Genomic DNA, 21,130 nt, shown 5'->3' with positions numbered 1-21,130 from the left:
AATGAAAGAAAACTGTTTCTTGTTGTGTAGAGATCTTCGTCATGTAACAGTGTACTGTAAACTGCAATGTGTCACTTATATCTCCAATTGCCTGGAAGCAGCCAAATGAATATAAGTTAAAAATCCACAGTCACCTAGACAGCAAAGGGTAATGTGGTCCTTGCTCTGCTTTGAGGTTGCTGTTGTGGCTGCAGCTGTTGGCAGATTTTGGTCATGATCTCATTAATGAAATGAAGATGTCTCAAGCACTAGCCCTCACTGAAGTCCCTCAAGAACATAAGGCTTTCTTCTGGGAGTCCTTCTCACCTTCCCCCTCCTCCCTCTTCTACAATTTTGTCCCATTCTACGTGGTCTGTTTTCATTCTCCCTGTCATGGTAAATTCCAAGAGGAAGACTCACAAGGCCACACATATAGGGCAGCAACTTCTTTCAGCACACTACTTTAAATCGCCACAATGGAGGCATTATTAATTGCTATTCTTTAATATTGGAATTGCTCTGGAATTAAATTAATTAATTTTTAAAATCGTTCATGCGACATGGGCAATGCCGCCTGTGCCAGCATTTTTTGCCCATCCCTAATTGCCCTTGAGGGGTCTGGGTCTGGAGTCACATGTAGACCAGGCAAGGACAACACATTTCCTTCCCTTAGGACATTCGTGAACCAGATGGGTTTTATGACAAACGACAATAGCTTCATGGTCACCATTAGACTTTAATTCCAGATTTGTATTGAATTTAAATTTCACCATCTGCAGTGGTTGGATTTGAACCTGGGTCCCCAGAGCATTACTCTGGGTCTCTGGTTTACTAGTCCAGTGACAATACAACTACGCCACAGCCTCCCCACTAGAATTACTCAGGTCAACAAATTAGAGAGGGATTTTTAAATCATGGTGCTTCATTAACAATTCCCAGTTTTGACAATTTAAAAACAAATGATAGGTTTGCATTGGAATATTATATTTAACCATATTCTATAAAAGAGTGGCTCAGGGGTTAGCACTGACACAGCGCCAGGGACCTGGGTTCAATTCTGACCTCAGGTGATTGTGTGGAGTTTGCACTATCTCCCCGTGTCTGTATGGGTTTCTTCTGGGTGCCCCGGTTTCCTTCCACAGTCCAAAGATGTATGGGTTAGATGGATAGGCTATGCTAAATTGTCCTTTAGTGTCCAAAAGTTGGGTGGGGTTATGTGGATAGGGCAGAGGTGTGGGCCGAACTAGAGTGCTCTTTCGGAGGGTCGATGCAGACTCAATGGGCCGAATGGCCTTCTTCTGCACTGTAGGGATTCTATGATTCTATGAAAATAGGAGTGCAATGGTTCAACATCAAAGAATATCCATTTATAACTTTGCCCATTTAAAATATTACATTAAAAGGTCAATTCACTAGTTCCACACTGTCAGTAAGGAGCTATGCCTTCATGCAAGAGAGAATTGACATCACAGTCTTGTCGCTCTATTTTCAAATCAAGCTTCCTTCACACATGGCTACACACTTGGAGCATGGGATTGGAGATTTACCCTAAGTTTTGAATTGAACAAACTGTTTCAGACAATAAATTTGTAAATAGCAGTCAGCACATTTCCTGTCTACTAGTGGAATTTTAATCAAGTATAGAAAAACTCCAACAATGCGTAGAATTGCACAAGCAGTCAGAATAAATAATCCAGCTACTAACCTATAAGCAATCCATGATTCCTTTAAATAGATCTGGTGGGGTACTTCAAGCCAATTAATGTCATGCTTAGCTGTTTGAGGTTAAGACAGGTGTAGGCTGCAATGTGGTCTTTGAAAATGGCAGGGATGCCATCAAATCAGTATTGCATGTCAACTGATGTCATGATCTATCTGTTTGCTATGCTTGAGGACTAGGAGCCCAATTAGCACCCAAATAAAAGGGGATACGGAGCTCGATTTCTCCCCCCTCCCACCAAACTGCTCCAATGCCAGATGCAAATGAGGTGGTAAGTACTATCATGAACACTTTTTAGAACACATTTTGCAACCTTCTCTGATCTCAGAAAAGATTTTTACATCCCATATGTATTAATCACTCCAGGACTACTTTAGATAATTAAATATGCAGGGGCAGCATGGTGGTGCAGTGGTTAACACTGCCGCCTCAGGTCGTCGAGGTCCCAGGTTCGAGCCCGGCTATGGGTCACTGTCATTGTGGAGTTTGCACATTCTCCCCGTGTTTGCGTGGGTTTCGCCCCCACAATCCAAAAATGTGCAGGGTAGGTGAATTGGCCACGCTAAATTGCACCTTAATTGAAAGAAAAATATGCTGTTCATCACTCTTTTAAAATGTATTTTAAATGTGAACTTGCTTAAATGCCAAATAAAAATTTTAAGTGTTTATTTTGAATAATTGTGGTAAAGCAGCTCTTTTAAGCGGTAAACCATCCTGGTCCACATGACTGGCTCAGAGCCAATCGCGCTAAAGCGCGCGAACCCCGACCAATGGGGAGATAGCGCAGGACCCTAGGAGCGGGGTCCCAGTCAGAGTGGGCCCTGGAGCTGGAGAGTGAAGACCTGCTTAGTGACTCTGTCCCTGTGTATAGTTTACCTTTACTTGTTATCAATAAGGTGGGCATGGTAGCACAGTAGGTAACACTGTTGCTTCACAGCTCCTGGGTCCCAGGTTTGATTCCCGGCTTGGGTCACTGTCAGTGCAGAGTCTGCACATTCTCCCTGTGTCTGTGTCGCTTTCCTCCGGGTGCTCCGGTTTCCTCCCACAAGTCCCAAAAGACGCGCTGTTAATTTGGACATTCTGAATTCTCCCTCTGCGTACCTGACCAGCCGCCAGAATGTGGCAATTAGGGGCTTTTCACAGTAACTTCATTGCAGTGTTAATGTAAGCCTTTATTGTGACAATAAAGATTATTATTATTATTACCCTTACTCAGTTATACTGGAAGTTTTCCTAGTATTGTCCGAGCCACCACATTGGCGACGAGTGTAAACTGGATTGATCGCACGTCCTCAGTAGTTCAGAATTCGAGGCGGAAGGGAGAAACCTCTACAACGAAGAGAGAAGTCAAAAAGCGGCAATAGCATTGTAAAGTAGTGAGTGAAAATGTCCATGTTTGGGAAGCTTACCCATTTGACGAGGGGGCTGAAGACTGGAGCCGGTATATAGAGCGGCTCCATTACTTTTTTACAGCAAACAAATTAACGGGGGAGGATAAAAAGAAAGTTATTCTATTAATGGTTTGAAGGCCCCAGACCTACAACCTCATAAGAAATGTGATGACCCTGGAGGCTCCTGCACCAAGTCATTCAACCAGTTGGTGACGTTGGTCAGGGAGAATTTCAACCCCAGACCATCAATCATACTAATGCGATACAAGTTTAATTTGGCTGTCAGGTACCCAGGAGAGACGATCTCTGCCTTTGTTGTCAGATTCTGCCAAATGGCCAAGCATTGTGAATTCGACACAGCATTCAGTGACATGCTGTGTTCCCGTTTAGAATGTGGCATTAACAACCTAAGTGTGCAAAAGGAGTTTTTGGCTAAAACAAAGATAACCCTAGACAGTCGATCAAAATTGTGGGGTGCGTCAGATCTTCATAGCATGCCAAAGGACAAGGTGAACCAGCTGTGGGATGGTATGGCTGCAAGGTGCGCCACCACGTCGGCAGGCACAGAGGAATTTCAGTCCCAGTCCCAGGAATAGGATCCTAGTCAATGGTTAGGAAAGAAAATAAGTCGTCAGCCCAGAAGTCAAGATGATTGTTATCGCTGTGGGGGAGACCATCCCCAAGACGGATGACACTGCAGGGGGTTTCTTTCTTTTCGGTGCAACTTGAAGGGCCATATCCAGGTATGTTCAGGTGCCATGAGTATGCGCCAAATCAAAATCAACAGGTGATGAGTCCAATGAACAAAGTGGCGAAGAATTCAATGAAGAACTTGAAACATACTGATTAACCATGGAGAAATGAACAAAACAGCCCCAACTGAGATCATCCTCACAGTAAATGGAAGACCACTATAGTTGAAAGTTGACACTGGGCCATCGGCCACGGTTGTGGGCGAACAAACATTCAAATGTCTTCGAGAAGGAGTTCAGTCTTTGAGTCGCACAACTTCCAATTGGCGACATATACGGGGGAAACATTTTGGGGACAACCACAACGCCAGTGTCAACAGGGATGCCCAGCTACCCATGATCACTGTCAAGAGACATTGTCGAAGTCTCGTAGGATGAGATCGGTTGCGCCAAATCAAGTTGAACTGGTTGGAGATCTTCAAAATTTTAGATAATGTTTTCCAGCAGTTTTATATTAATATAGAGATGTATTCCAGAACGAGTTGGGCAAAATAAATGGAGTAAGGGCCAAGATCTACATCAACCCCGATTGCACACTGAAGTTTTTCAAGATGAGACTAGTGCTTTATGCTTTCCACCAAAAAGTGGAAGCCAAACTCAAATGCCTGGAAGAACTGCAGGCATGAGGTGGCACGGTAGCACAGTGGTTAGCACTGTTGCTTCACAGAGCCAAGGTCCCAGGTTTGATTCCCGGCTTGGGTCACTGTCTGTGCAGAGTCTGCACGTTCTCTCCGTGTCTACGTGGGTTTCCTCCGGGGTGCTCCGGTTTCCTCCCACAAGTCCCGAAAGACGTGCTGTTAGGTGAATTTGGACATTCTGACTTTTCCCTCTGTGTACCCGAACAGGCACCGGAGTGTGGCAACTAGGGGCTTTTCACAGTAACTTCATTGCAGTGTTAATGTGAGACTACTTGGTGACAATAAAGATTATTACTATTATTAACTGGGAATTATCAGACTCGTGCAGTTTTAAGAATGGGTAGCCCCCATCGCACCTGTTTTGAAACTGGATCGCTCAGTTAGAATATGCGGGGCTTACAAGTTTACGATAAACCAAGCATCCCAGGTAGACAAATACCCAATTCCACCAATTGAAGACCTTCATGCAAAGTTGGCAGGGGGCCTCACATACACCAAACCCTCAGTCAAGCCTATTTGCAGTTTGAACTGGCTGAAGATTCCTGAAGGTTTGCGACAATTAACATGCATAAATGAAATGAAAATCGCTTATTGTCACAAGTCGGCTTCAAATGAAGTTACTGTGAAAAGCCCCTAGTCGCCACATTCCGGCGCCTGTTCGGGGAGGCTGTTATGGGAATTGAACCGTGCTGCTGGCCTGCCTTGGTCTGCTTTCAAAGCCAGCGATTTAGCCCTGTGCTAAACAGGCCTGTTTCAATACTCCAGATTATTCGGGCAGCACGGTAGCATTGTGGATAGCACAATTGCTTCACAGCTCCAGGGTCCCAGGTTCGATTCTGGCTTGGGTCACTGTCTGTGCGGAGTCTGCACATCCTGCCCGTGTGTGCGTGGGTTTCCTCCGGGTGCTCCGGTTTCCTCCCACAGTCCAAAGATGTGCAGGTTAGGTGGATTGGCCATGATAAATTGCCCTTAGTGTCCAAAATTGCCCTTAGTGTTGGGTGAGGTTACTGGGTTATGGGGATAGGGTGTAGGTGTTGACCTTGGGTAGGGTGCTCTTTCCAAGAACCGGTGCAGGCTCGATGGGCCGAATGGCCTCCTTCTGCACTGTAAATTCTATGATAATCATTTGGCATCTCCTCAGCCTGTACAATATTCCACAGCATCCCAAAGGTTGTGGTCTACCTGGATGACATTTTAGTAACTGGAACATCACATGAAAAGGCCCAATGGCCTAGCCAGCCTGGAAGAGGCGCTGAGAAGATTTAGAGATTCAGGAATCCGAATGAAATGCAAGAAGTGCACTTTTCAAGCTAGTGAGGTGACTGAGTATTCAAAGTGGACTCAAAAGGCCTGCTGCACACATTTAAAGACAAGGCGGGAGCCGTAAGAGATGTCTTGGCACCCAAGAATGTAGCAGAATTAAAGTGCTTCCTTGGTCGGTTTATTCCAAACCTAGCAACGATGTTGGTGCCACTTCACTTGCTCTTAAGAAAGCTCCAGCTATGGCATTGGAAGGAACCACAGCAGCAGACTTTCCAGCACGCCAAGCAGGTCTTTAAATCATTGAGTCTATGGGTTCACTTTGACTTGGGTAAGCCAATTATCTTTACTTGCGATGCATTGCCATATGGAATAAGGGCAATCCTATCCTAAGGTGGCACGGTGGCACAGTGGTTAGCACTGCAGCCTCACAGTGCCAGGCACCTGGGTTCAATACCGAGCTCAGGTGACTGTGTGGAGTTTGTATGTTCTCCTCATGTCTGCGTGGGTTTCCCCGGGTGCTCCTGTTTCCTCCCACAGTGCAAAGATGTGCAGGTCAGGTGGATTGGCCATGCTAAATTGTCCCTAAGTGTCCAAAGGTTAGGTGGGGTTACAGGGATAGGGTGGGGCATTGGGCCTAGGTAGTGTGTTCTTTCAGAGGGTTGGTGCAGACTTCGGCACTCTAGGGAATCTGTGATTCTATGATAAAATAGAAGATGGCTCATAGACCAATTGCCTTTGCCTCCAGAGCAGTTTCTGATGCAGAGTGGAAGTGCGCACAGGTCGAGAAAGAAGGCCTTGCCATAATCTATGGCGTCAAGAAATTTCATCAATATGTTAATGGGTGACGTTTCACAATAATAACTGACCATAAATCTCTGTCAGGGCTCCTCCGTAAGGACAAGGCAATACCTCCAATCGCCTCCGGCAGGGTACAATGCTGGGCTTTGTTGCTGGCAGCCAACGATTACATCTTTCAGCACAGACCAGGCACACAAATTCCAAATGCTGATGTGCTGAGAATGCTCCCATTTTAAAAGAGCCTGGCACCATCACCTCAAGAAATCATCATGGCACTAAACCTTATTGACACTTTGCCAGTATGGTCAGGCCATATAAAGAACAGGATGCAACACGACCCAGTCCAGTCCAAAATGAACCGCATGATCTTAACCGGATGGCATCATGATGAATCTAACCAGTTAAGGCCTTACCTCACTCGCAAAGACAAACTCAGTTGCAAGGATGGAGTCATACTCTGGGGTTCCCGAGTGGTGGTACCACTCTCAGCAAGAGAACCACTGTTGTAGGAATTGCACAGTGCCAATCCGAACTAAATGAAAGGGAAAATGCTAGTTCAAAGCTACATTTGGTGATCCGGATTTATTGATACGGATATTGAGCACATGGCGTGCCAGTGAAATCCCTGACATGGACAGCAGACATTTCCACGCGCAGCCAACCTCCACCGATGGGAATGGCCTGTTTGTCCATGGACAAGGGTACATGAGGACATGGAGAATGTTTCTCAGCTTGGTGGACACCCACTCAAAGTGGTTGGATGTTCAAGACATGGGGACGACGACCTCAGCAGCCATGAAAGAGGCCCCTCGGCGAATTTTTGTTACTGATGGATTCCCTGAATGAATAGTGTCTGACAACGGCACTGCATTCACTGGAAAAGAGTTTCAGCACTTGGTCCAAACAAATGGGGCGGGATTCTCTGACCCCGGGGCCGGGTTGGCGAATCGCCGGGCCGGGCACGATTCATGCGATTCCGCCCCAACGCTCGTCCGCCGATTCTCCGGTGACCAGAGAATCGGCGCCATTGGCGCTGACACGGCGCCGGTCGGGAGCCGCTCTATACGGCCCCCCCCCCCGGCGATTCTCCACGCAGGATGGGCCGAGTGGCCGCAAGATAGCCTGAGTCACGCCGGCGCCGTTCACATGTGGTCTTACCCGGCGGGACCTCGACGCCCATCCTGCGGGGGGCGGCCTGGTGGGGGTGAAGGAGGATCCGACCCCGGGGGGGGCCTCCACTGTGGTCTGGCCCACAATCGGAGCCTACCGATCGGCTGGCCGGCTTCTCCAGGTGGGGGCCTCTTTTACTCCGCGTCGGCCCCTGTAGCTCTCCGCCATGTTGCATCGGGGCCGGCGTGGAGAAGGAAGCAAGCGTGCATGCGCGAGTTCGCGCTGGTTGCAGCGCGCATGCACGGGTTCGCGCGGCCGCAGCGCGCATGTGCAGACCCGCGGCGCCGGTATCGGCAGCTGGATCTGCATGAGTCGCTCCAGTGCCGTGCTGGTCCCCTGTAGGGCTCAGGAAAGGTGCTCCTGTGGACCTGTTGACGCCATCGTAAAATGCAACGCCATTTACGACGGCGTCAACACTTAGCCTCAGGGTCAGAAAACCCCACCCCCGGTATTAGACATGCTAGAACTACCCCATATCACCCCGTACCAAACTGGTTAGCGGAGAGAGCTGAGCAGATGTTCAAAATAGCCATGAATGGGTGACTTCCGGTGGCGGCCATGGATTAGGATGTCGCTTATTTGGTAGCTCCCACTCGTGGTGGACTTTTGGGACCTTTTCTCCTGGCTTTTGTGGGATTTGATCGGTAAAATTGGAGGCGGGTGAAGCAGAGAGGAGGAATCCCTCACCAGTTTATGGAGACATGGACCAGAAGTGGTCTGAAAAGAAGAAATTGCCGGGCAAAAAAGAAGGGTGTGAAACCTACAGCACAGGCGAATATGGTGGAGGTATAGGAGCTGGGATTGACGGCCCAGTGGTCAACGGAGCAGCTGGTGAAATTTATACAGGAGAGTTTCGCCAAGCAAAAGCGGGAATGTTTAGACCCGATTAAGACAGGGATTGATCGGGTGGAACAACGACTAAAAGCCCAGGGACTGGCGATCCAGAAGGTGGAAGAGAAGATGGCTGAGCTAACCGCGATGGGGGCGGAGATGGGGCTGATGAGGGATTGTAGCCACCTAAATTGGCCAACTCCCGATTTAAAATGGCGAGCGGCAAAGGCTGATGGGAAAGTCAGCCAACAACACAGAACCCAGCGGCTGCAGGTTTGCTGTGTATTTATCTCTGCAAAAACCAGATAACATCGAAACCAGCGACCATCAGCATAACAAAGCGACAGCCACCTGCATACTGATGAGCAATCCCCAGGAACAATAAGTAACATTTTGACACACAAAGCAAAGCCAGACTCCTCGGCGCCAGCCGGAGCCAAAACAAAGGAGGTGAACGAGCACCTCAAGACCACCCATCGATCAGGGAACCGCTCCAGTATTGGAGAAAATCGAACCAAGCGATTGGGACAAAGTCCAATCACTTGGGACCAGGTACAGGGTCTGCCCCGAAAGGCGGGAAGCCCCTGGGGACTATAAGAATTGAGCCCCAAGTTCAAATCGCTCTCTTCGTCACCTCTTCTTCACCTCTCCGCTCTCTTCGCGCTCTTCTTCCTGCCCGGGTCACCCAGCAACAACGACCAACATTGACCGTGACCGGTGCAGTGACTCCAGTGATCATCGAACTCATAAGTCTTAATTCAACGCTCGCTACGAGATAGGCGCTCCTAGCTACCAATCCGTACCAACTTCGAATCCCGCAGACTCAGAACCCGAATTAAAGGCCATTTGTTTCCCTGACCTGGTGGGCCAGTTCAAAGTTAAGTATAGGCCTGTTAGTTGTAGAAGTAGCTTAGACGTAGAATTTGTGCATGAGTAGCAATTACTGTGTATAATAAATGTGCTTTGATTTAAATCTTACTAATCGGTGTATTGGATTATTGATCATTACTCGGACATGAACCTCGTGGCGGTATCATAAAGCTACCTGGTGACTCGAGAGCAAAGGTAATAAAACAGAGCAATTGAACCAAGGAAAAAATTAGCAACAGGATCACCAGAAAAGTCTGCAGGAGAAGGTGGAGGATCTGGAGAACAGGTCCCGCAGGCAGAATCTGAGGATCGTTGGCCTCCCGGAGGGCATTGAGGGATCGGACGCAGGGACATACGTGGCGCACATGTTTGAAAAGCTGCTGGGCAATGGGGCGTTTGCTCGACCCTTGGAAGTGGACAGGGCGCATAGAGCGCTTGCGAGGAAGCCGTGCCTGAATGAGCCGCCGAGGGAGATGGTGGTGCAAATGCACCGGTTCCTGGATAAGGAACAGATTTTGCGGTGGGCCAAGCAGACACGGAGCTGCAAATGGGATAACAACGAGCTGCGCATCTATCAGGACTTGGGTCCAGAACTGGCCAAAAGAAAAGCGAGCTTTAAAATCGGCCCTCTTCAAGAAGGGCCCGAACAGATACCCTGTGGAATTTTATAAGAAGTTTTCTGGGAGGATGGGCCCGCTGCTGGTGTAGCCACCTAAAATGGCTGATTCCCGAGTAAAATGGCCAAACCCCGATCTAAAATGGTGAACGAAAGAGGCTGATGGGAAAATCAGCCAACAGGACTCAAACGGACAGCTGCAGGCAGAACAGTGTATTCGGCTCTGGGAAAGTCGGCCCAGACCGATACCTGCAACCATTAACAGCACATCAACTCAGCCATCTGCATTTTAATCAGCCATCCCCGGGAAGAATTACTACAAATGAGCAATTGAAAGCCGATCCAGACCTTTCGGCGCCAGCAGTGGCTGTGACAAAGAAAGGTGGACGACCACCCCCCGATCAAGGAATCGCCCCAAAAAAAACATTTTGGCGACTCTGGTGGGACCCGATCTAGAAGTGGAAAACCACTCCGGGATACCCAAGAAATTTTGAATTAGAATCCAATTGGAAACAAAAAAACCCCACAAGTGTTCAAGCGGTTCTTATTAATAATTCATAATTCGGAAGTGTGTGTATGCATGCGAAACTAACAGGGTTATAAGGTAAAACTGATAGATTTTTGCTGCGTCAAAACTGTCGGAAGTCTGTATTTTCGGAAATTAGCGCAAGCCGTACCCGCATCTACGACACCACCTTAGCCCCCTGTTCCAAATTTAACCGAAGCAAGCAGATAGGAGAGATAGCCATGCAGGCAATGCAACGCCTCATGAACCCCGACGAATTTGCGGTCGCAGCGACCAGCAGCAGTAGAGTGGGACAGTGCCCCACTTGGGAAGAGGAAATTCGGAAATACCTCAAGGGCAAAGGATGGCCCATGTGGAATGATTTCTGTAACAATGACGACTCAGGTCCCGGAAGTATAGGGCATACTTGGTGGGAGAACATGAGTGAAAGCCACAAAAAGAACTTAGCAAAAGCTCGCAAGCCGATGGCAATTGTGTCCTGTCTGGCACAATTGCGAGGCACAGAGGAGGTCGTCAGGACGCTCCGCAAAGAAGTAGAGGGCATACATCGTATGAGTAAAGTCGATGTATGCGAGGTGGAGAAAGAGAATCTGGAATTACGGCAGAAATTAGCAGCAAAGGACGAAAAGGTGGCTGACGCCAAACGGGGTCACCAGTCTTGTCTGGCGCATTTGAGTAGTTTCCAGTCCCAGTACGAAAAGGCTTATCAGGACACGCAGTGTGCAGTCCTGGTAAAGAAAGAAACAGAGAAGCAGGTGGAGACGCTACAGAAGCAATGTAGTGATCTCAAGGCAGCCTTGAGAGCGCTCCACGCTGCAACCACGGAACAAAGGCAGAGCACCATAGACCATGCGAAGTGCCAGAAGCAAATTGCAGACCTGCAATCACTGCTTTCTGTTCAAAAGGGATTCCAAGAAACCTTTGGGGAAAGTTTAGACCAGGAAGACGGCCCTGATTGGGAAGAATTACAGGAAACAGCGCAGGGATATGTTCAGGGAACATGTGCGCAGGGAAAGCCCCAAAGGAGAAAAGCACCCCCACCCCCCACACAGCAGGTAGGTCAGGCTCCGATGAACCCTGTAACAACCCACCGCACAGCCACATCAGACGAGGCGGTATTCCTATATTCCACCCCCCTCACAGTGACCAAATTACGGGACGCGTGTGCAAAAATCACACCGTTCCTCCCCGCTTCAGACCCACACCATTTCTTTGCCACCGTCAAACATCAGGCGTCCATGTACAGCCTGGATGAGAGAGAGCATGTAAAGCTCATGGTTCTAAGTTTAGATCCATCGGTAGCAGCAGCCCTTCCCGACCCACAGAATGTAGGAGGAGGCACCCTTGCAGAAATGCATACCGCGATCCTGGATGCGATCGGGTATAACCGGGGTGACCCCGTAGATGGCCTAAATAAGTGTAGGCAGAAGACGTCCCAGCACCCCACAGCGTTCGCAGGACGCCTGTGGATTCACTTTGAAGCCGTTTTCGGAGACGTAGACCGTGCCCATTTGTCCCAAGACGGTATGGCCAAATGGACCCGCACCCTTATCTCCCATGCCACAGAGGCAGGACAAAAAGCCTGTACAAATTATGACCCCTCAGTGGAAGCCCACAATGAGAAATGGGTTTTAAAAAGATTGTCCCGCGCCTGGGAGCAGTCTGTACAAAGCAAACCCACAGTTAAAAATCCCGAAGAACAGCAGGCAGAAGCAGACAAACCCCCAGTTAGGGAACCCGAGGAAGAGCAGGCAGACATGCATCCAGTTAAAACGCACCAGAACCCCGCATGGGTAAACAAAGGAAGGAACAGCCCCCCACAGAAACCACCGGAATGTTACAATTGCGGACAATTAGGGCATTACGCACGAGAATGTCAAGCCCCCCTGAAACAGCAACGGGATAAGCCCACAAATGCCCCCCGAACCAGCAAAGAAACCAACAGCCCCGACCCCCGAAACCACACCCAAGGGAACAATGCACCAGAGAGCCTGCTCCACCTTATGTGCCTCAGGGGTCATGTTACAACTGTGAGCAGCCAGGACACTTCGCCCGAGATTGCAGGAGACCCCCACCAGCTAGGCTAGCCCCCAGATATGAAAGAGAACACCACCCACAGTAGCTACAAGGTCCCAGCTGCCCCATGCACACTGTGAGCACTTACCCACCACTTCTCATGGCAGCGTTACCTCAGCAAGGCCACTTCATTTTTGTTTCACTCCTCCTTCCTTTCTTCTTTGGTCACGCTGCACTCCCTCCATATGCTAATTACATCTCAGCCCAAATGTGATTTACGATGTCCCGTATTCTGATGGAACCTGCAGGATATTTTATGTTGTTCGTACGTTTGTTTTGTGTTGTTCGTCCGACAGGAGAATTATTTCCAGCCGCTTGTTCAGCGGTACCAACTTATCTGCAGATACCTGGTCAACAGACCAGACGCTTCTTCAGCGGAACTAGCTTGTCTACAGACACTGGTCAACAGACCAGATGCTTGTTCAGTGGAACTAGCTTTTCAGCAGATACCTGCTCACCAGACGCCCGATCCTAACTGCTCTTCTGATTCAAGGGTAGAATCACTGTAGCAGCCCCACCACAATGACTACATTTTTGCCCGTTCTTGTCGGTTGCTCAGGCAGTGGAGAAACGGCGTGAGACCCGCCCTGCCTGGGGACCCCCCCCCCCGTTGGTCAAACACGCTCGGGTAGGGGAGATACGGCATTGGTAGCCGTCCTACCCGGGGACTCCATCCAAATCTTACCCGTCGCGGCCCAAACGCACCTCATTTGGCATTTTTCATTTCAAAAAGTTTTTATTTGTTTAGGCGACCTTTAGGTTGCTGCCATATACTATTTACATCCTGAAACATTTGGATGGTAAATCAGCACTGGTCCGTCATTGGGAAGTGTGCCGTGTCCTAAAATTTGTTTTTAGAAAAAAAAATGAGGGAGTCACACATAGTGACCAATTATAAGGGAATAATTGGCCCCAAAATGACAGACACGCGAACACACCGGATATTAAACCAAGGTAGTTACAGATACTATGCTTGTTTTTACAGAATTCCAGAGGCTCCAGGACCGGATAAAATAAAAGAACACAAGAAGGAAAAGGAAAGAGGACAGCCGGGACAGCCATGAGGACTCCCTTCATCGTGCTCAACATATTTTTCATGAACATTTGGTTGCGCGGGAACGCGGACCCCATTACTTCAAACCTCCCTGCCGTTAATGTTTCACTGCCCCGCAGTACCCAGAGCCCAGTCACCAGCGACACTGCATCTTCCTGGTGTGCCAGGTTCATAACCTGGTACTCCCTGTCCTACGTGATTGAAGCACTGTTAGCGTTGGCGATACTCTGCTGCGTAGTGCAGACTATGCGCCTCCGCAAATTGAGGAGAGCGTACCGCGCTCGAACCCCGGTATATCGGATCCGATCCCCTATATTCGGTTATGACCAGACCCCCGACCCCCGTGACCTATAACAAAATAATAAAGAACATGCACTTGTGTTTTTACTGTAAATAAAAAGATGTACAAAACCTTTCATGAACAAAAAAAATGTATGATCCAGAGCTTGACTGCCAAGCCAGGAAAGCGTATATTAAATGTTGTGATTGTTGTATGTTTTAGGAAGATAGGATAATGCAATGTTCAGTGAGTATAGTGTATTTATGTAAAATTAGAGGTTCCAAGTTTTTTATTTTGTAAATGCATGTCCCTGCCTGACATAGCGTCCTTAGAATTGTTTAGGTAAAAAATGTTTGTGCATAGCTAGGGTCAGGGCAATGGCCATGTAGGAGGTGCCCCCCCCCCCGCCCCGGTCAGGGAATGGAAAGAACAAAATTTATGTGATCCTTCACGCTTCGCGTTAGGATCACAAGGAGGGTCTGTAGCCACCTAAAATGGCTGATTCCCGAGTAAAATGGCCAAACCCCGATCTAAAATGGCGAACGAAAGAGGCTGATGGGAAAATCAGCCAACAGGACTCAAACGGACAGCTGCGGGCAGAACAGTGTATTCGGCTCTGGGGAAGTCGGCCCAGACCGATACCTGCAACCATTAACAGCACACCAACCCAGCCATCTGCATTTTAATCAGCCATCCCCGGGAACAATTGCTACAAATTAGCAATTGAAAGCTGATCCAGACCTTTCGGCGCCAGAAGTGGCTGTGACAAAGAAAGGTGGACGACCACCCCCCAATCAAGGAATCGCCCCATTATTGGAGCATATCGAACCCAGTGATTGGGACCAAGTCCAATCACTTGGGACCAGGGTCAAGGTCCGCCCCGAGAGGCAGGAAGCCCCTGGGAACCAAAAAAATAGGGGCCAAGTTCAGATCGACCCTTCTTCTCCTACTCGCAATTTCGAGACCCTTCGACGAAAGAACAAGTAAGTCTTACTCCCGCGATCGCTACCAGATAGGTGTTCCAGACTATCGACCCGTACCAGCCTTTTTGAATCCCGCAGGCCAGCCCCCATTCGATAGACCATTCGTTTCCCTGACCTGGTGGGCCATCACCAAAGTTAAGTATTGGCCTTTAGTGGTAGGTAATAGTCTAGAAGTAGGATTATTGTATAAGTATTTATTGCTGTATATAATAAATGATCGTTGATTTAACATTTACTAAGCGGTGTGCTGCATTATTAATCATTACTTGAGCTTGAACCACGTGGCGGTATCAGAACGATACCTGGCGACTCGTGAGCAAAGGTGACAGAATTAGAGCTAATAAAACTAAGGCTAATAAGAGCAACACTGGTGAGGGCATTTAATGAGGCCAGGGAACGCGGTGTTCTTCCCCCAACAATGTCGCAGGCTTCGATATCATTGATCCTGAAGCAGGAGAAGGACCCAGAGCAATGCGGGTCATACAGGCCAATCTCCCTACTGAATGTTGATGCCAAACTGCTGGCTAATATTTTGGCCTCAAGGATAGAAGATTGTGTCCTGGAGGTGATAGGGGAAGACCAGATGGGGTTTGTTAAAGGCAGACAGCTGATGGCCAATGTTAGAAGCCTCTTAAATGTGATCATGATGCCCTCTGAGGGGAGGGAGATGGAGATAGTGGTCGCTATAGATGCAGAAAAGACCTTCGACCGGGTGGAGTGGAATTATTTGTGGGAGGTGTTGGGACAGTTTGGGTTTGGGCAGGGCTTTATTGACTGGGTTTGGTTGCTGTACCAGGCACCAGAGGGGACTACTTTAAACTGCACCGGGGGACAAGGCAAGGATGTCCTCTCTCCCCACTGTTGTTTGCTTTGGCCATAGAGCCACTGGCGATGGCGCTAAGAGCATCAAAGGAATGGAAGGGGATAGTCCGAGGGGGGGGTGGAACATAGGGTCTCGCTATACGCAGACGACCTGCTCCTATATATTTCCGACCCGTTAGGGGGAATGGGGGAGATTATGCGGATCTTAGGGGAAATTGGCCGGTTTTCGGGGTACAAATTGAATCTGGGTAAACGTGAGGTGCTTGCGATCCAGACAAGTGGACAGGATAGGAGATTGGGGGAGCTGCCGTTCAGAGTGGTGGGAGGGAGTTTCTGTTATTTGGGAATTCAGGTGGCACGATGATGCGAGCAGCTACATAAGTTAAATTTGACCCGGCTAGTTGAACAAATGAAGGAGGACTTTCGGAGGTGGGACATGCTCCCGCTGTCACTGGCGGGAGGGTACAAACCGTGAAAATGACGGTCGTACCGAGATTTTTGTTTGTTTTCCAGTGCCTCTCTATTTTTATACAAAAGGCCTTTTTTAAAAGGGTGAATAGGGTGATCTCTGCCACCATGGGAGTCAAACCGGCAGAATTACTCATGGGCTGTCGCCTCTGAACCCGATTGGACTTAGTTTTCCAAACGTTGGCGGTGAGGGTGGAGGCACGGCACACCTCCCAGAGGAAACAGCACATTTCACACAAAAGAGGCAGGTCATTTCAAATAGGAAACCTGGGGCGGGATTCTCCGATATCGGCGCGATGTCCGCCGACCGGCGCCAAAAACGGCGCGAATCAGTCCGGCATCGCGCCGCCCCAAAGGTGCGGAATTCTCCGCATCTTGAGCGGCCGAGCCCTCACCTTGAGGGGCTAGGCCCGCGCCGGACTGATTTCCGCCCCGCCAGATGGCGGGAAATGCCTTTGGTGCCCCGCCAGCTGGCGCGAAACTGACTTTGCCGGGCGCCGCATGTGCGGGAGCGTCAGCGGCTGCTCACGGCATCCCCGCGCATGCGCAGTGGAGGGGGTCTCTTCCGCCTCCGCCATGGTGGAGACCATGGCGAAGGCGGAAGGAAAAGAGTGCCCCCTTGGCACAGGCCCACCCGTGGATAGGTGGGCCCCGATCGCGGGCCAGGCCACCGTGGGGGCACCCCCTGGGGCCAGATCGCCCTGCGCCCCCCCCAGGAACCCGGAGCCTGCCCACGCTGCCGTGTCCCGCCGTCCCAAAGGTGGTTCAATCACGCTGGCTGACGTGGGTTGACAGCGGCGGGACTTCGGTCCATCGCGGGCCGGAGAATCACCGGGGGGGGGGGCCGCCAACCGGCGCGGCGCGATTCCCGCCCCCGCCGAATATCCGGTGCGGGAGAATTCGGCAACCGGCGGGGTTGGGATTCACGCCAGGCCCGGTTGCCGAATTCTCCGGCACCAGATATTCGGCGGGGGGTCGGAGAATCCCGCTCTTGGTCTGTCATGATATGCAGACACACACATAATAAGCAGGCAGGACACTCAGGGGTGGGATCTGACTATAAAAGACACAAAGCACTCACACTCCACCTCTTTCCACTGATGAGTCAGTCAAGGGTGTTGTTACAATCTCACACCTCCACCACGTGGCTAAGAGCTAGTCTGGTTCAGTCAGACAAAGTAACCACACTTAAGTTAGCAGAGTCGAACTCACAGACAACTGTGCTAACTGTGCTATTCGTTCAATAAACCTGATTGAACTAACTTCAAGGTCCGGAGTATCTTTCTGATCTAAGCTGCATCCCGTTGCAGCCAGTGTTATACCAGTGTACTTAACACGACATGGGGAGAGATTCTCTGACCCCCTGCCGGGTCGGAGAATCGCCGGGGCTGGCGTGAATACCGTCCCCGCCGGTTGTCGAATTCTCCGGCACCGGAGATTCGGCGGGGGCGGGAATCGCGCCGCGATGGTTGGCGGGCCGCCCCCCGCGATTCTCCGGCCCGGATGGGCCGAAGTCCCGCCGCTAAAATGCCTGTCCCGCCGGCGTAGATTAAATCACCTACCTTACCGGCGGGACAAGGCGGTGCGGGCGGGCTCCGGGGTCCTGGGGGGGGGGGGGTGCGGGGCGATCTGGCCCCGGGTGGTGCCCCCACGGTGGCCTGGCCCGCGATCGGGGCCCACCGATCCGCGGGCGGGCCTGTGCCGTGGGGGCACTTTTTCCCTTCCGCCTTCGCCACGATCTCCACCATGGCGGAGGCGGAAGAGACTCCCTCCACTGCGCATGCGCGGGAATGCCGTCAGAGGCCGCTCCCGCTCCCGCGCATGCGCCGCCCGGAGATGTCATTTCCGTGCCAGCTGGCGGAGCACCAAAGGCCTTTCCCGCCAGCTGGCAGGGCGGAAATTCGTCCGGCGCGGGCCTAGCCCCTTAAGGTTGGGGCTCGGCCCCCCAAGGTGCGGAGCATTCCGCACCTTTGGGGCGGCGCAATGTCCAACTGATTTGCGCCGTTTTGGGCGCCAGTCGGCGGACATCGCGCCGATACCGGAGAATTTCGCCCAAGGTCCTCGTCAGGAGCTTTGCCACAGGTCCACTTTGGCTACCAGGCAGAATTGTACCAAAGTCAGGCCCAGTCTCGTACGTGGTGGATTTGAAAGGCAGGATAGTGCGGAAGCATGTTGACCACGGAAGAAGGCGGGGGGGGGGGGGGGTGGTGGGGGGTGTCACAATCTTAGAACAGTTGGAGCCAGCAGGCAGCAACAGTGCTAGTATGGTGGAGCCAGAACAGAGGGAATCGAGAAGTTCTGAGGAGGCCCTGTCGATATCCCAGGAGGGAGGTGGAGAAGGGAATGTCTCTGCTGTGGTGGTTGAATCTCAGAGACAATCGTCCATGGCTGACAATGTTTCTATCTCAGAGTTGGAGGAGCCAGTTGGTGGACTAAGGTGGTCTATGAGACCCAGAAAATCCCCGACAGATTGACATTGTGACGAGCTGTTATGGACTCTCTCCCCTTGTATTTTTCAGACTTTTTATTGTATATAGTAACAGTACATAGCTCATTTTGTAAATATGTTATTGAGGGACTAAAGTGGGAAGGGATGTGGTAGCATCGTCCCTTTAAGCAGTGAGCCCTCGCTGTCCACGTGACTGGTTCGAGGCCTATTGCCCAAGAGTGCGTGAACTCCAACCACTGGGGAAAAAGCAGTGGGTCCTGGGAGCAGTGTCGCGGGCAGAGTGGACCCTGGAGCTGGAGAATGAAAACCTGGGGCGAAATTCTCCTACCCGCCCCGCCACATTTCTGCGCTGACTGGCCGGCGGGAGTCTCCGTAACACCGGCCGGTCAATGGGGTTTCCCATTGTGGGGCAGCCCCACGCCGTCGGGAAACCCCCTGGTGCCGGCAGAACGGAGACTCCCGCCGGCGGAGAATGACGCCCCTGATTAGTGACTTGGTGCCTGTATATAGTTTACCTTTACCTGTCATCAATAAACCTTTGTTCAGTTATACTGGAAGTCTCCCTAATCTTGCCTTGAGCTATCACAATGAACTTAAACAAATTTCCACCTTCTGCTTGTGTTGAATGGTTTTGAATATCTTTTGTTGAAATGACAAGGTTTAAATGATATAATTGGAGGAAATTGGCTTGGATGATTTTGCTGAGCCAGGTACACAATAGAGTGACTGTCAGTTTGATAGTGTTGATTAGTTCAGTTACCTCATACTGGATCAATAACTTCCATTCCAGCTCCACGAATAATGTCACTAACAATGTTGAATCAAAACATTTACTGAAAAACTAATTTGACCATTAAAATTGGTACAGCTGGAATTACTGAGGTCTTAGCTAATTAGAGAAGGTCTTTTTAATTGTAGTGTTTCATTATAGAATCCCCATACTTTCAACAATTTAAAACATATGATGGATTTGCATTAGAAGGTAATACTTAACCATATTCTATAAAATACAATGCTTCAATACTAAAGAAAATTCATTTGTAATTTTGCCCCAAAATAAGCTTCCTTCACACGTGGCTACATGCCAGAAGCATGGGAGCGGTGATTTTTCCCGAAGTTTTGAATTGAATAAGCTGTTTTAAACAATACATTTTTCAAGCAGAAATTGTACTTTTAGTTTGATATTTCACTGTATCTTATTGCACACATAACAATTATGCAATGTTAGTATAGTGTTAAATACATTCTTGTGAATGTTGTTGTTTGGTTTGTTTCAATCATTGCTTCATGTCAGCCAGTATTTATAATCAGCATAAACATAATAAGCATTAGTAAAGATTAACCATCATTCTCTTTCAATCTCCTACTGAGATGACAATAGAATATTGTCAAATATACTCAAGCCAACTGTCAATATCAATTAGCAGAAGTTAACTCTGCAACCAGTCATTTTGGGCAATAAATTAACAGTTTCACACTTAGAAACGTCTAACCATATTTTGTATTAGAAGGAATGTGGTCTCAAAAATAACCAACTTCAGTTGGAAAATAAAGCAGCAATTGATGAGCAAAATATTAATCTAAATTCAACACGACTAAGCTTTAACAATGCTAAAGCACTAACATGTTCTCTGACCAACAACTTACCTTCTACAGTTGGGGTACTGAACGTGTCTTTTCTACTATCCTTCCATGTAACCAGATGCTCAAGTTTTGCACGCCCAGCAGCTTCTACGTGGTGACAATATGTGGTCATCATTGCATGAGCTTTGAAGATGCCAAAATTAACCTGCATGGTTTCTAGTAGACGTAGATCCCCCAAAGTCATGGCAATCTCATATCCTCGCCAAATATACTTGCAAGCTACATCGTATTGGCTCTGTTACGGAGAAACAAGTTCAGAAAGGCAAATAAGTTTTTGGATTAGAAGAAAAGCATTTAGTTTACTGATATTTACCTTGTGGAAGAAGGGCAGTCACTGTAAGAGGTTGCTTCTTAGTGCACAGTTACTGAGGTGACACAAAAGTTATGGCAAAGACCTTTGTCTTATGCTTAAATAACAAAAACATTACAGTAACCTTTATGTGTTAAAATTAAGTCATAATAATGGAAGTTGGAATTCTAGGCTTGGACATGAAATGCGTACATTAAGTCAACAGTGAAACGTGAGGATGTGTAAGGTTTTTTCATTGAACCTAATGTGTGAAATAGGATGATGTTTTCACACTTTTGTTCTCTATTTTTGCAAGTAACACATGCAATGTTTGCTGATATCAGCCATATGATTGCTTTCAGTTCTGAATAAATCCAAAATTAACCTTCAAACAGAAAATATTGTCAAAAATGATTTTTAATAAACAAATATACATTTAATATACATTGACTAATCACTAATCTTGCTCCCTGACTATATAATGATTTATAGCTCCTTAAAAATTACTTAA

General features: G+C 48.9%; 1 protein-coding gene across 5 annotated transcripts in view; it reads right to left on the bottom strand.

Moving 5' to 3' along the window:
* Positions 1-21,130, bottom strand: part of ttc29 (tetratricopeptide repeat domain 29) — an 830,052-nt gene that overhangs the window by 394,230 nt on the left and 414,692 nt on the right. For all 5 annotated transcript variants that reach the window (XM_072496097.1, XM_072496099.1, XM_072496098.1 and 2 more), the window contains exon 10: positions 20,334-20,565. In XM_072496097.1, the coding sequence (XP_072352198.1) occupies positions 20,334-20,565 (232 nt within the window). The remainder of the gene's footprint in view (positions 1-20,333; positions 20,566-21,130) is intronic.

This window comes from Scyliorhinus torazame, chromosome 3 (assembly GCF_047496885.1).
Source record: "Scyliorhinus torazame isolate Kashiwa2021f chromosome 3, sScyTor2.1, whole genome shotgun sequence".
In the NCBI taxonomy this organism is placed as follows: Eukaryota; Metazoa; Chordata; class Chondrichthyes; order Carcharhiniformes; family Scyliorhinidae; genus Scyliorhinus; species Scyliorhinus torazame.
Note: the sequence above shows the minus strand (reverse complement) of the source record. Positions and strands in the feature narration are given on the sequence as shown.